Raw genomic sequence first — 15474 nt, forward strand, 5'->3', positions numbered from 1 at the left:
TTCGTAAAAATTAAGTTTTTCAAATGAGTTTTATTTTCTTCTACTGTAAGTGCTTGGTCTCAGATTATGCTATAAAAAATTAATGAGTTCTTAAAAGTACAGATTTATAAATATTCCTCTAAACACTACTGTTTTACTCCGTTTTCTTATACCTATAACAGAATACCTAAAGTTAGACAGATTAGAGGAAGGAGCAGCAGGGGAGAAGGAGGGAGACAGAAAGAGAGACTTAAAAGTAATAAATACAGATGATCTGGAACCATTTGTAACTAGAGCTCCAAGGTATCCAAAGACACACACACACACTCACACAAATACACACACACACCTACACACAAGCATATGAGAGAGGGGGGGAGGGGAACTGAAAGAAATCTTTCTTTAAAGTGGCCTCTCTTGAGAAAAGCACTCATCCATTCCTTCCTATGGGCTCCTCCAACAAGGCCCCACCTCCAGCACTGACACATAGACACCAACTCTCATCACAATTCTTGGTGCCTACAAACCATAAAAACAATTAACAGCTGTGACTCAGACACAGTGCTGGGAGCTCCATTCATTCACTTCCTCACCACACAGGACACCAGCTGCTCCCTAGAACATGCTGGTATACGGGAAGTTCAAAGTCTTCCCCTGAAGGTCCCATATTTGAGTCTGCTGAAATAAGACTGCAACCAACAGATTATCGGGCAAAAAGGCTACAAGAGACAATTAATGCGTGCAAGCACCTGAGCTACCTGAAACATTAAAACTTACCACAGTCAGTGGGGCAAAGTTTGGATTTCTTCCTCAGAGAGGAAGTAGAAGGCTTGCTTGTGGGTGATTTTAAAGTGGGATGAAATACTGTTGGGGAGTGTGACCACAGAGTCAGATGCAGACAAGGAGGTCACACCTGGGATCCCAACACTCCAGCAGCTGAGGCAGGAGGACTATGATTTCTACAGGACCCCATCTCTAAAGAGAAAAAACAAAGAAGTAAATTATTGAAGGTAATTGCATTCCTCTTCAGTGGACCCGCCTTCAGGAGACAGAGAACTTCAGAGAAGTCTCTTTGCTACTTCAGGAGAGAAAGGTGTCAAGAGAACCTTCCAGTAACCACAAGAGGGACCAGAGAGACCTGAGAATGCTGCTTTCATCAAGTTCATCATCAACAAATTAAAGTATATACATGAAGCTCATTAAATTAGATAGGTATTAAAAAGCCAAGGAGGTGGTTTTTGAGGCAGGGCCTTAGGTAGCATCTTACTACATAGCCTCGAACTCCAGCCATTCTGGGTCACAGATTTCTCATACTTAGGACTCCATGGAAAACCCTTCTCCGTGACAAAATTCTGGAAGGACATACACATAGAAATATAGAGTAGGGTGAGGAAAGGGGAAAAGCAAAGACACGGAGGTTTTTGCAGAAACATCGTATTTATGTAATACTCATGCACGAACACAGACAAGCCAGGCTTCAGGTCAAAAGCTCCTGTTGCCTTTGGAGGAAACCCACCAAATGTCAGAATGTCTCAGCCTTCTCCCACCCTGCCCCAAATGCCAGGTGGAAATGCCACCTTCTGTCTCCTCTTCTTTGCCACTGTAGCAGTGAGGTCACGAACCTTCAGCATGTCACCTACAGGAGGCCACTGGATTTTCAGTTCAGGTAGAACTGGTTCCCAGTATTTCTAGCATCCCCAGTGAACATGAAACTAATCATTCACTAGGGAGCCATATTTTCACTAGGGATTCATATCACTCCTAGCCAGTATTCACTAGGAGTCACCCTTTAAAATATTATGAAACAGCATTCTCCTGATTCCAAATGGCTAACGGTTTATAAAGAACGTAAACGTGAGTGCTACAGACTCCCGCTTCACATGTATTAAACATCACATACTGAATGATATCGTACATCACATACATCAGCATACTGAATGATGAATGATAAATGACATTCAAATGTGAAGGTTTAGAAGGTAGTATTAAGGAGCTGGAGAAGTGGCTCAACCATTAAAAGCACTGGCTACTCTTCCAGAGGACTGGGATTCAGTTTCCAGCACCCACATGGTGCCTCACAACCATCTGGAACTCCAGTTGGAGGGGATCCAATGCTCTCTTCTGGCCTCCATGAGAACTGCATGCCTGCACATGAGAACTGCACAGACATACATGCAAACAAAAATAAATCAAAAAAAAAAAAGAAGGTAAGAGGTCTGTTCATTTTATGTGTACAGAGAGCAATCTCTGTCTCTTCATGGGTGACTCTTTGCTTTCCTTAGAATAATGTTGGCTGCCACACTAGAAGGAGGCTCTTGCATCAACTTCAGGGAAATGACACTTTTTGACAACACACTTTACTTTACACGTAAGTCTAAATGATTAAGACAAATATGGGGCTCAGGTACAGGTTTTCAACTAGAAAGGAAATCAGGAAGTGAGCTTAGACTCCTGTTTGTCCTCAAATTCTACTGAAATGTTAATAATGCCCCCATTCTGCTTAAAAAAAATCAAAACAAAACAGATTTCCAAGGTCCAGTACCCTGCCCCGCGGCCTGGGTTGGCACTACAGCAGTTTGTCACCAAAATGGTATCTGGTGCCCTCATGAAAATGTACCATTTAAGAAACACTGCTTCCCAAAAGAAATGCAATTCATGAGATTCTAGGCCTAGAGTTCTGTGTACACCATTCAGATGAATACATAACCTTAAAAGGAAAGTTTGCCAGTTTATTAAAAAAATATTTTAGTTATATACTTAAGTTACAAATCCTGGATTTAAATTGTTAATTATTGCTACTTTATTTTATGTGTGTACTTGTTTCTCCTGCATGTATTTCTGTGCAATATGTGCATGCAGTGTCCTTGGAGGCCATAAATGGTGTTCAATCCCCTGGAACTGGAGTTGCAGAAGGTTGTGAGCTGGGAATTGAACCATGGTCCTTTGGAAGAGCAGACAGTGTTTCAAGAACTGAGTCATCTCTCCAGTCCTAGATTTAAGTTTAAACCTAACAAACTTGTTGTTTGTTCACACAAACCCTAATAATCGTAATTTTATGGGTTCCTGAATACTTGTCATGTGATATTCCTAATGGAGGTCAACAGAGCCCATCACCATTATACAGAGTTTAGGGGTGAGAAGTGGGGGGCAGGCATAGTAGCACATGCCTTTAATTCTAGCACACAGGAGGAAGAGGCAGGTGAATATCTGTGAGTTGGAGGACCCCTGATTTACAAACTAGTTGGAAAGCATCCAGAGCTTTTTAGTAAGACCCTGAAGAGGGGGGTGGGTTATGAAAGAACGAATAGAGTTCCAACAGTGGGGGGGGGGGGGGACATGATGAGCTGAACTATATAATTTAACATATTATGTTTCTCTTTTTTCCTCCCTTTAGCTGAAGATGATGGTAAAGTATAAATTTATTTTTCTCTCTTTGCAAATTAGAAGATACTTAGACACATCTATTGTCTGCTGGGAGAAACTGTCCATAGAGATGTATCCTTGGTAGTTAATAGTTACAGTTACATTAAATTCAGATAATTCTATGGTGAGAGCATATTAAAACTTGAATTCCTAGGCTAACTGACTTAGGTTGTTTCTGTTTTGCTTCTGTTGGTTACAGCATCCTTGCACGGTGCTTGGACATTTCTGTTGTCGGGTTTGATTTGACACTGGTTGCTATTATGTAGCCTACACTAACCGAGAAGTCACTATAACACCTGGACTGGCCTCAAACTGTGACCCTCCTGCCTTCACCTCCCGAGTGTAGGGTCACGAGTGTGCAGCAGCACACCCAGCAGCATTCTTGTACAACAGCATTAGCACATGTGTCTCACTGTTTGTTCAGAATAAAATCTAGGGAGCAGAACTGCCAGATTGGCAAATCAAAGCCTCAGTGGTCCCTCCATTGAGTTTATAAGTGTACTAGCAAGAGATAATTTCCTAGCCTGGTATGGTGGAATGCACCTTTAATCCCAGCACTTTGGAAGGCAGAGACAGGCAGATCTCTAAGTTTGAGGCCATCCTGATCTACAGAGCAAATTCTAGGACAGCCAAGACTATACAGAAAGATCGTGTATTGAAAAATAAATAAATTATATACATATATAATTTATATATAGATATATAGAGAATAAGTGGATTTTTCTTTGGTTGCCAGCTCACAAAAATGACATAGACACATTACTGAAAAGTTTCTGCATTCCAATAAACCTCTCCACAAATGCAATAATCCAAATCAAACTGAATTAGAAAAAGCCCAGGTTTAATGGACGCCAGCACTCCTGGGTGGATTTCCAGGCCCTCAGAGGAGATGGGGAAGGAAGACCAGGAAACCATGTGTTTGTTCTCTGGGGGCAGTTTAAATACCCTGTGGGAGTGGTCTTGAGCATCTCTGGGTAGGGGTCTTTTGGCAGACTTTCTTGAAGGTGGAGTCTGGACTGAGGCAGCTCCATGGAGAGGGGCCATGAAATGAACTTTATACCCAAATAGGGCTGAGGTAAAATTTTCACACAAACAATTATTAATTGTGAAAACTTGGTCTTAGCTTAGACTTGCTCCTAACTTAAATTATCCCATTTCTATTCATCTATCTGTTGCCATGGGACTCGTGGATTTTTATCTCTCCTCCTGCATGTTTGTTCCCTCAGCCTCCATCTGGCAACTCTACCTTTCTTTCTCCCAGAGCACGCTGTCCAGAGGTTCCCCTTATACCTCCTGCCTAGCTATTGGTCATTTAGCATTTCATTAAACCAATCACAGAAACACATATTCACACAGTGTAAAGGAATAATCCACAACAATAAAGAAAGAGAGAGAGAGAGAATTCCATGACAGAGAAAATAGAGATGGTGGGGTAAAGATCCTGAGAGCAAGAAGACTTGAAACTGCAGCTGTGAGAGACAGAGCTCAACCGGAAACAAAGGACTGGCCATTGACAGCCTGTGGTAGCATAGCTCTCATATTTGCATAAGTAGGATGAGGATTTGGGGAGGTTGTTTTTCTTTGGGGGGATTTGTTGTTTTGGTTTGGTTTTTGGTTTTTCAATGCAGAGTTTCTCCATGTAGCCCTGGCTGTCCTGGCACTAGAAGATCAGGCACAAACTCATAGACATTTGCCTGTCTCTGCCTCCTTAGTGCTGGGATTAAGTGTGGGCACCACCACCTCGCATTTGGTTAAGGGTTTAAGGTACTAACAAGATGCTATAATGAAGCACTACTAGGTGCAGTTATGAAGGGAAGGGCAGGCAGAAGATCAGCTAGGGAAGAGGTCCCAGAGGAAGGAGACTACAGGGCTTTGTGATGTCTAAGAACATGGACAGCAGAAAGGAAAGTGTAAGAAAGCATTGGAGATTGGCCATTGTAAAATACTCAAACCTTTGGAGGGAGAGTAGTTCCAAGTGCAATCAGGAAACCTGGTGTGCTCTTAGGAGCAGAGTGAAGCTCAACAGGGGACTTGCTCATTGCTGCTTCTAGAACAGAGGGTTGTGCTGATTCCACAAACAGAATTACTAGGTGTGTCTGTGGATCTAATAAAACAACTTACCACTAATGACTCAATGTGTGTTATAGGAGACCTGGAATCAGACGACTTTAGCAAGAGCCGATCTACAATCTGTGTAATACGAGATATGAATGACCAAGTTCTCTTGGTCATTGGCAAAGAAAAGCAAGCTGTGTTTGAGGACATGCCTGATGCTGATCAACGTGGTACTTTTCTCTGCCTATTTAAAAGCACAGAGGCCCACCCACTTCTCCCCACTCCATTTACTGCCCACATTTTCATATGGCAGGTCCTGTCCTTTGGTGGAAAGTCACAGTAGTAAGTGTAATTCCACTTTAGAGAGCACCCTTTTTTTTTAGATGGAGCGAGGGATTAAATGCAATAAAGACACTGGTAGAGGTGACCACACTCTGAGTCTATGAGAGTATCACCGGTTCCCCTATATCAACTGTATTCTCCATAGAAGAACCTTCTCAAGTTGGATCATTCATCCCCACTGGTTATAGCTGAACATGTTGCTGACACCATCAAACTCAAATGAAAATCTCTTCCACCAGAACATGAGAGTGTCTCTCAAGATATAAGTTCCAAATATCCCATTTTGGCCTAGTTGAATGCATATTCTTGAAAAAAAAAAGGTCCTATCCTAAGTTTTTTGCCTCAACAAATGCTTTAATACTCTATTGGACATTCAACAGTTAAACATAGTCTTTAGGTTCAGAATAACATTCTGTTTTTGCATTGGCTTTATTTTTGATTTGAGACAGGATCTCATTATGTACCCCTGGCTACCCTGGAATTCACTTTGTAGACCAGGATGACCTAAAACTCACAGAGATCCGCCTGCCACTGCCTCCAGAGTTCTGGGATTATAGGTGTCTACATCCACACCTCACAGGGTTTGTGATATCTTTAACACACTCAAGAAAAATATCAGAAATCAAGAAAAATATCAAAGTACCTTTAACACATTCAGAATACTTTACCACACGCATGTTGCCCTCCTGTGGTTTATAACACCCTGTAAGTGTGATTTAAGGGGAGTGTGGCCAGCTGGGCTTCAGGTCTGTTGACCGTCAAGCCAAACCTTCACTGCACGGTTGTGACTGACCTATTCTTTGGTTAAATTTCTATAGATGTCAGTTTGGGGGAGGGGAAGCATTCCAATTAATGTTCTCATTTATTAATATTTATTTCAGCTAATCCCCAGACCAGACTGATAATACATTCATATACAGATTGTCACTCAAGGGGAGAGGCTGTGACCCTCTCTGTGGAGGATGAAAAAATGTCTATTCTCTCCTGTAAGGACAAAGGCATTTCCTTTAAGGTAAGATTCAGTTTCATTTTGATTTTAGTCATACTAATTGACAAAATTATAAAATTCAGATGTTCTCAGACCAACCTTTTATCTAGAGCCCAAAAGAACAGAGACAACCACTGAAGTGGATGAGTATGGGGAACTGTCTACCCCTTCAGACCAGTGTGCTGATATTCGGTGGTCTCATTTTGTCTCTGAGTCTGTCAGAGAGGAAGAGACAGCTGAATGTTCTTTTGTTTGTTTTAAACATGTATTTATTTATTAGTACACAGTTTTCTGTCTGCATATTTTGCTTATACACCAGAAGAGGTCATAATATTTCATTATAAATGGTTGTGAGCTGCCATGTTGTTGCTGGGGACTGAACTCGGGACCTCTGGATGATCAGTCAAGGCCCCAGCTGAATTTTTTTATTCAAACAGGGTTTCTTGTATCCCAGACTGATCTCAAACTATGTGGTTGAGGGTGACCTGGAACTTTTAACCCTTCCATCTTTACTTCCATCTCTACTACAAGGATTACAGGTGTATGTCACTGTGCCAGGACTCATACTTAGGGTCTCCCACTAATGCAGACTTTATCCATCATTTCCATAGACTAATTTCTAGGCAAAAGCCAACTTCATTTCCCTGTCATATCACTAGAGTGTGTGTCAAGGATAACTTCTCATTTAGATATCAAAGTTCAGCTTGGTCCTAGATCATCTTCTGCAGCTGGCAGTCTCTCCCTGAGTTGTGATTTACTGTTGGGGTCCAGCCTCAACAGGTTCATACATTCCAGGGTAGGGGTATATGGATTAGAAAAATTAGGTAGGAGGAATAAAGATGAAAGAAACACAGGGACATAGAACTGGGATGGCTACACAGTGTATACTGAATACTAAATCTGCCCACATTTATTTTCCACATGCTTATATATCCCAATCCAAAAGGTGAGTGGGGGGGGGGGGAGAAGGCAAAAGACTGCGTTAACACGACACAAAGGGCAACCACAGCAATTACTTGCTTCAGTATTTGAGCCATCAAGCCACTATTTCCTGAGTTAAGTATTCTGATGTATGGGCAGGCGATGCAGGGAATACACTCTAGACAAAGCATCCTGTAGGCAGCCACTCCCTATGTCAAATCTCCTGTTTTAAAATGAAGGAACAGGAATAGACTTGAATTCTCTCGCCTTCGGTCAGGGTGGAGTGGATTCACCTCTATGGGCCATCTTATGTCCAAAGCACCAAGAAATCACACCCTAGATCAGGATATCTTGTTTGTAGTCAACCTATTGTCAACAACTTTGAAAGAGTAAAAATAAGCTCCAACTCTCTGATCTTTGGTCTATGTGGTATAGGACTTGCATCTGTGGGCCTTCACAATTTCCTCCCTTTTTAATTTATTTAATAAAGCCTGTGTTTCTGCTGCAGGACAGACTGTGCCTGGCTTGGGCATCCTCTTCCACTTTCCAGACTTACCCATTATCAGTAAATACATTCCGTCAGGTACATCCTGTCTTAGTTTTCCTGGGGAGGGGGATCTACCTGCCATTGACTACAAGCCTCTGTAAATAAAGGGTTAAGGGAGATTGCATCTAGAGGCTCTGTGTACCTCTGAGCTGACTTCCTGTCAAGAGAGTTCACCAACAGCTAGATAGTCATAGGTAAGCAGATAATGCTTTGTGATACATGTACTCCTATGGGTACAATATCTCCTAGTAAAGAGTAGAGGATGATCAAGAGGGGTGAACTTTTTAAATTGGTCTAAGATGTCTTTAACAGTTTTTAGCTACATCAAAATCCAAATTTGTATTATGAAACATATCAAATCTAAGGACTTACCATGTCAAATTTTTCTCAGACAAGTTATAATCTTTTTCTAATCAGTAGCCTCATCATAGTTAACTAAAGCAGTTGCAAGCATTGACAGCTCAATACCATAATTCTATTATGGAAATTAACAATAAACACAATTTGTCAAATCTCATTTCTCTAAAATCCAATCTAATCAAAAGATAAGAGGAGGTGTCTGTGATGGGTGAGCTATGAGTCTCTTTTCTCTTCTATAGTTCAGTTGCATTGCTGCTCTGAACTTTCAAAGTTCAAACTATCTCAGTCTCTGAGTAGCAGTAAAAATTTTCATGCCATTCCTCCTCATCTCTGAAGAGGGGCTTCAGTCACTCTTTGCTTCCATAGTAGTGTTCCATTGCTTTAACAAGTCTCTTTCCCCTGGACGGGAAAATTTCTGAGGTCTCAGTTCTTAGTACTTTTGTTTCAACAGCAGATTGAACACCATACGGGCAAAATGAGTTCTGTGTCCCAAGATACAGTATGGATAAACTGGCAAATATTCAGTCAGCGTTCTTGGTCCAGCTCCAAAGTACATAGGACTCACTAAGTTTTGGAAGTCTGTGCAGAAGGTCCACCAAGGAGCTGGGACTCACCAACCATCACCACCATCTTCCATCCCTTCTCAGACTGCAGTATGATGGCACCAAGGAAGTCAGGAACACAGACTCAGGAACCTCACTCCGACTCTTCTGTGGGGACACCAGCATCTATGATGTCATCAGGGCTGGCACTCCTCTATTTTACAAGCAGTATTTTCTTCCTGTGAAAAAAGCACAAACATGCCCCCATTGGTGTATTAAAACAGGATCGTGTCCTTTCCAACATAGACTGAGGGTGTAATTCCCGTGTTTTCTTCTGAAGCTGTGTTTTCAAGGAGCCATGGGAAGCTCCACAGTTCTTTGTCCTTGAGGATTATAAGGAATGCCTGTTTTATGTTCGATATTCCATTGGGAACAAAATTGCTGAAATGCTTTACTGACATACACAGACCTGTTGTCGGTCTTTATAATTTTAGGGATTCCCATATATGAAAAACAGTTTAAGCAATGAATTATCACATGGTTAGTAGCTTCTCTAGTCTGTTCTGTGACCATGAGTATGTATCCATTGTCCCATGCACATATCTTCATTTGCCAAACTCTGCAATATGAGTAACATTCATTTGCCAAAAATGATTAGGAAGCAGGCCTTCCTGAAAAGGCACAGGTAAATACTGTGGGCATAGATCACATTGCTTTAACAATCTGATGACCAGTTTCTCTTGTTAATCCAAATTGCTTTCTCAAGCTTATTCTATTTTAATGATGTAAAACATGTGATCACTGAACAAGCTCAACCTGAGATAAAGCAATCAATTGAATAAGTTTGTCAGCTAAAGAATTACCTGAAGCCAATGGAACAGGAAGATTTGAATGTGCTCTAATGTGATTCACAAAGCCTGGCAATTTTCTTTCATGAATGGCATCTTGAATTTGTTGGAACAGCATTTTAACTTGATAATTACTAGTCCTAATGCATGGAACTGTTTCTATTACATGAAGAGCTTTAAAAATGTACTTACTGCCCATCTACAAACTAAATGCCTTATCTGCAAATAGCTGGAATAGGACAGCAGCAGCTTGCCGCTCCGCTGTCTGAACCGAGGCTGGATCTGCGTGCACTATGTGTCCTTTACCATCAACAACATACGCTACTCTTCCATGGGAAGAACCAGCCGTAAAAATTAACCTAGCATCCTTTAAAGGATCTTTCATTACAATTTTTTTGGAAAATAAAGGAATGTAGGTGTGGGAATTGCAGCAATTGATCAGTTGGGAAAAGATTATCAGTCTACTCTTCAAATAGAGCAAACACAATTGCCTAAGAATCATTATTTAAAAATAACATATCAATCTGTTGCCTAATGTAAGAAACATTGATCACAGTAGGTTCCCTGACAAAATATCACCCAGATTCCATCCTAATCTTCTGTACTAAACAAGTTACTGCTTCAAAATAAGCGTTTAATACCTTGACTGGCGAAACGGGGAGGTGTATCCATATAAGCAGACCATTTTGCCATAATATCACTGTGGGAGTAGGTTTTTTAGGTAATATACATACTGCCTAGGTGAATCATAATTAATATAATGTACCTGCTGTTTTGTATTGCATATTTCACCTGTATCGGTACCTGTCCACCAGCGTCTGTGAGCTGTCTGGTAGGATTCAGGTCACTGCTCACCTTAAGAATTTCACTTAATGGCTCAAGGTACACTGTGGGGAATTTTAAATAATGTCTCAGTCATTGAATATATCCTAAAAATCAATGAAAATTATTCAGATTCTGTAAGCTATCCTTCCTAATTTCTAATTTCTGAGGTTTCATTTCTTTAGGATAACATATGACCTAAATACTGGAAAGGCGGGTGCCTTTGCACTATCCCTGGGGCAATAACTAACCCTGCATGGGTAAGACTCTGTTGAAGTTGTCCATATGTCTCAAGGAAAACTTCTTCATTTTTATAGGCAAGCAAGATATCATCCATATAACTGATAATATAAACTTGTGGAAACTGGTCTATAACATTTTGCATAGCCTGAACTACAAATTTCTGGCATAATGTAGCACTGTTTGCCATGCTCTGAGGCAAGATGCTCCACTGACTATTGGAAATTAACTCATGGAACACTAAATGCAAATCATTGACAATCTTGACATGCCAAAGGGATAGTATAAAAATAATCCTTTAAAGCTATAATAGTCTTGTGGGTATTTTTTGGCAAAGCTGTAGGAAAAGGCAACCCAGGCTATATAAAGCCCTCATTGATTGCATGGTCTCATTAACATCTCTTAAATCCTGTATTAATCTCCATTTTCCCAATTTCTTTTTAATCACTAAAATAGGAGAATTCCAGGACATAATGTGATCATTATCCAGCTGTTCCTGCACTAACCGCTAGGCAGTTTGTAATTTCTCTTCTGGTAGAGACCACTTTTAATCCATACAGGCTCGTCACTTTTCCAAATAAATGGTCTGTATGGAGTGCAGTGGCATCTCCTAAAAATACTCTGATCCTGCCCTGGGAGCACTTCTAGGTATGATAGGATCAATCCTTCCCTCATTTTCCTTGCCTATTCCTTGTTTGGGTAACAACCCTTGCTGAAACACTTGATTAGCAATAACTGTTAGGGGAATATAAATATACCCCAATTCAGTCCATAATGCCTCAGTCCCACAAATTTACAGGTAAATGAGAAAAAATGTATGGCTGAAAAGTTTCTTCATGACCCCCTTGGTCTCTCCAGTAAAGCTCATTGCTACTTTGTTAGGATTTTGAGTTTGACTGATCCCTTGTAATCGTGTAACAGTCTCCATTTAGGCTACCTTAAAGGCCGTTGACTGGCAGTTATAACAGAAATATCCTCACCAGTATCCAGAAGACCAAAAACGCTTTTTCCATTTATAAACAAAGTGAGTTTTGGTCACTGTGGACCTATGGCTTCAAGACAATAGGCATCAGATGAACCAAACCCAGCTTCTCCTCTCTTACCTCCCTTGACTTGATTTCTAGTTTGCACTTTAGAAAGTAAAATTAATTGTGCAAATTTCTGGCCTGTCTTTACCACAGTGACTCCATTAGGTGAGTGATGCATAGCCTTGATTTCTCCTTCAAAATCAGCAGTCAATGCCTCCAGGAGCAACAAGCATCCCTTGCATAATGGTGCTACCTCTCCCCAGTAATAATCCTACAGTGACTTCCAGCAGGTCCATAAACCACAGTGGAGAGAGCTTGTATCCCTGTTGCAGGAGTTAAACTGTAAAAGGAAGAGCTGAGATATAGCCCAGCAGTGCCTGGGGTTGCTCTGCAGAGGACCTTAATAGATTTCCTTGTGGGGGAAACAGACTGCTGGATCGCCCTATATATATTGTCTTGGGACCTGAGGCAAGCCCCCTCTGCTCGATTGCTGTCAAGGGATTGATTCCCTTAGTCATCTCTCTTTGATCTGCATTTGTTAGTCCACTGTTTCTCTCTCCTGCAACTTCAGCACAGTCCCTGGTTCCTTGTTCTTCCCTGGGTTTACTGTGTGCACTTTCTATCAGAACACTGCGTGACCTGATGTGCCATAAGACCACACCCAAAGCAGCTTCCAGGGGCCCTGCGGCCCTCCTCTCTGGGCCTTCATTTCTTTGTTAGGAGAGAACATCTTTAACTGTCTTTCCCTGTAAAGCAGGGGCTATAGACAGTCTCTGTGTATATGAGGGGCCTAGACAGTCTCTGTGTATATGAGGGGCCAATATCTAAATGTAATCTTTCGAAATCGTTGACAACAGGTGTGGCTACAAACAATTGACCAGGCACAGCCTATGGCTGTCAATTTAACTAGTTCTGTTGAAAACATACCTTCATAATCTTCTTTGCATCTTAAGAAGATAGAATGCATTTTTAATTTTAGAGATTTCTTGATCGGTCCATAGGATCATGGGGATCTTTACTGCTATGTGGTCAAATCAACTCCAAACTATCAGTTCTATAATTAACATGGAAGAACCTTGGGCAGTTCTCATATTTTCTAATACATCCTGAAAGGGAGACAAGATGTAAGAATAGGAAAAGCCAGGCACTCCTAGCAGTTAACAGCCCCGGTGAGAGAGACTAGTTTCTAGTCAGCTAATCCTGACTAGGGCCCTGGCGTCTGGACAAAACATACAGGAATCAGTGCTTGTACTAAGCTCAGGACAGAAGGGAGAGACTACTGTGCACTGTCATGCTTGGCAGGAAAGCAGAGTCAGGGACCACACACTGAGTCTGTGGAGCTGAGCTATAGGGGAACCCAGGCCTCAGCTGGAGAACAGTTGCTGGTCTAATCACAGTGTAGTATCAGGGTCACAGAAAGAAGGAGCTGAGATTCAGACACCTCCCGCATCTCTCATGATGATTCAGAAACTAGAGCTACTGAGCCGAAGGGGGAGCCCGTCCATGTGTTAGCTGAGGACAACTAAAGAAGACAAGAACTGAGACTAGCCTGACAAGATGTCGTCTCTGCTAGAACTTCTCTTCAGCATTAGCATACCTGGGCTCCCTTGGTGGAAGAGAACAGAAGGAAGCTCTCTGGGCATAGGGGAACCAGGAGGCCTGTGTGTTGATGAGGATGCCAGGTGGAAAAGGTCAGAATGGACAGGAAAACAGGAAGTTAGGAATTAAAGAGAAGCAGTCAGTACTCCTGCCATTAGAGAGTTTATTTCTTAACTCTCAAAAAAAGTAAAGTTGCTTCAGGTTGTTTAGTAACATACTTTTAGTATTAAAGTGCACATATAAAAATTGTTAAAGTCATTTTAAAAAATTTGTTTTCTAATGCACAACTGTGTGTACGTGTGTTTCTTTGGAGGCCAGAATGGGGAGCCGGATCCCCTGGTGCTGGAGTTTGGGCATTTGTGAGCTTCTCCATGAGGGTGTAAGAGCCAAATACCAGACTCTGAGAGACCAGAGCATGAAGCGATCGCTCTAGGCTCAGTTGCTTATATACTTAAAATTATGTAGTCGGGGTGGTGGCACATGTTTTTAATGTCAGCACTCTGGAGGCAGAAGCAGGCAGATCCCTGTGAGTTCAAGGCCAGCCTGGTCTACAGATCCATTTCCAGGACAGGTTCCAAAGCTACACAGTGAAATCCTGTCTTGAAAACAAACAAACAAACAAAAATTATGTAATGTTGGACCAGGCGGTGGAGGCACATGTCTTTAATCCCAGCAATAAAAACTATGTAATGTGTGTTTTCTCCACAGGAAATGGATCCACCTAAAAATATCGATGGTACTGAAAGTGATCTCGTATTCTTTGTGAGAAGTGTTCCAGGACACAATAAGATGCAGTTTGAATCTTCACTATACAAAAGACACTTTCTAGCTTGCGAGAAGGAAGATGAATTTTACAAGCTCATACTGAAGGAAAAGGGTGAAAATGGGGATAAATCTGTAATGTTCACTGTTACTAGTTTACCTCAGAGTTAGGTATTAAGCATTTTGTGTACCAGAAAGATGACTAGATTACATGAGCCTTATGATAATCCATTCTGTGTTGCCATAGCAAAATACCTCAGGCTGCATAATTTATAAAGCAAACAGGTTCATTTGTCTCACGTGCCTAGTCCAATTCCTACTTCCTGGTGAATGGCCCTGGCTGCATTATAACATACAAGATAAAAGGAAAGGAATCAGCTGCATGTGAATTAGCACATGGGTGAGCCTCACTTCATAGCAACTCATTCTTGAGAGAGGCTTCAGCCCTTCCCAGTGCATGAGCCAACGTGATCTAGTCATGTCCCATCTCAACACTAACCGTGGGATCAAGTTTCCAGCAAATCTATTCATGTGACAGTGAAATAAATACTAATAATGACCTCAACATACCATTAAAGTATAATAATAATTATAAAATTTTTTTAAGGTAGCACTTATGGGGTAGAGAGATGGCTCAGTGATTAAGAGCACTTGCTACTCTTCCAGAGGGGATATACATACATACATACATACATATGAATGAACATATATATACATGCAGTGTTTTTTTTTTCAAAGGGTGTCATGTCCCTGGAACTGACATTAACAGACAGTAGTGAGCTGCCATGTGAATGCGGGGAATTGAACCCAGGTCCTCTGGAAGATCAGTCAGTCCTGTTAACCACTGAGCCATCTCTCCAGACCCCTTCCAGAGGACTCCTGTGTATATGATGGGGTATGCACATGCCACCCTGAGTGAGGGGAGTCAGATCTATTCTTCCATCTTTGTGTGGGTTTCAGGTTCCAGGACTCAAACTTAGACCGTGAGGCTTGCATAGCAAGTACCTTTATCTGTTGA

At 41.5% G+C, this 15474-nt stretch overlaps 1 protein-coding gene across 1 annotated transcript; it reads left to right on the forward strand.

Moving 5' to 3' along the window:
• Positions 1–2250: 2250 nt before the first annotated feature.
• On the forward strand, positions 2251–14755 carry LOC146894485 (interleukin-18-like). Its single transcript, XM_087905648.1, has 5 exons — positions 2251–2347; positions 3374–3385; positions 5550–5687; positions 6681–6811; positions 14403–14755. The coding sequence occupies exons 1-5, from the start codon at positions 2266–2268 to the stop codon at positions 14625–14627; spliced, it is 588 nt and encodes a 195-aa protein (XP_087761774.1). The 5' UTR covers positions 2251–2265; the 3' UTR covers positions 14628–14755.
• The last annotated feature ends 719 nt before the right edge of the window (positions 14756–15474 follow it).

The sequence above is a fragment of the Myodes glareolus genome, chromosome 4 (assembly GCF_982192425.1).
Source record: "Myodes glareolus chromosome 4, mMyoGla1.1, whole genome shotgun sequence".
NCBI lineage: Eukaryota > Metazoa > Chordata > Mammalia > Rodentia > Cricetidae > Myodes > Myodes glareolus.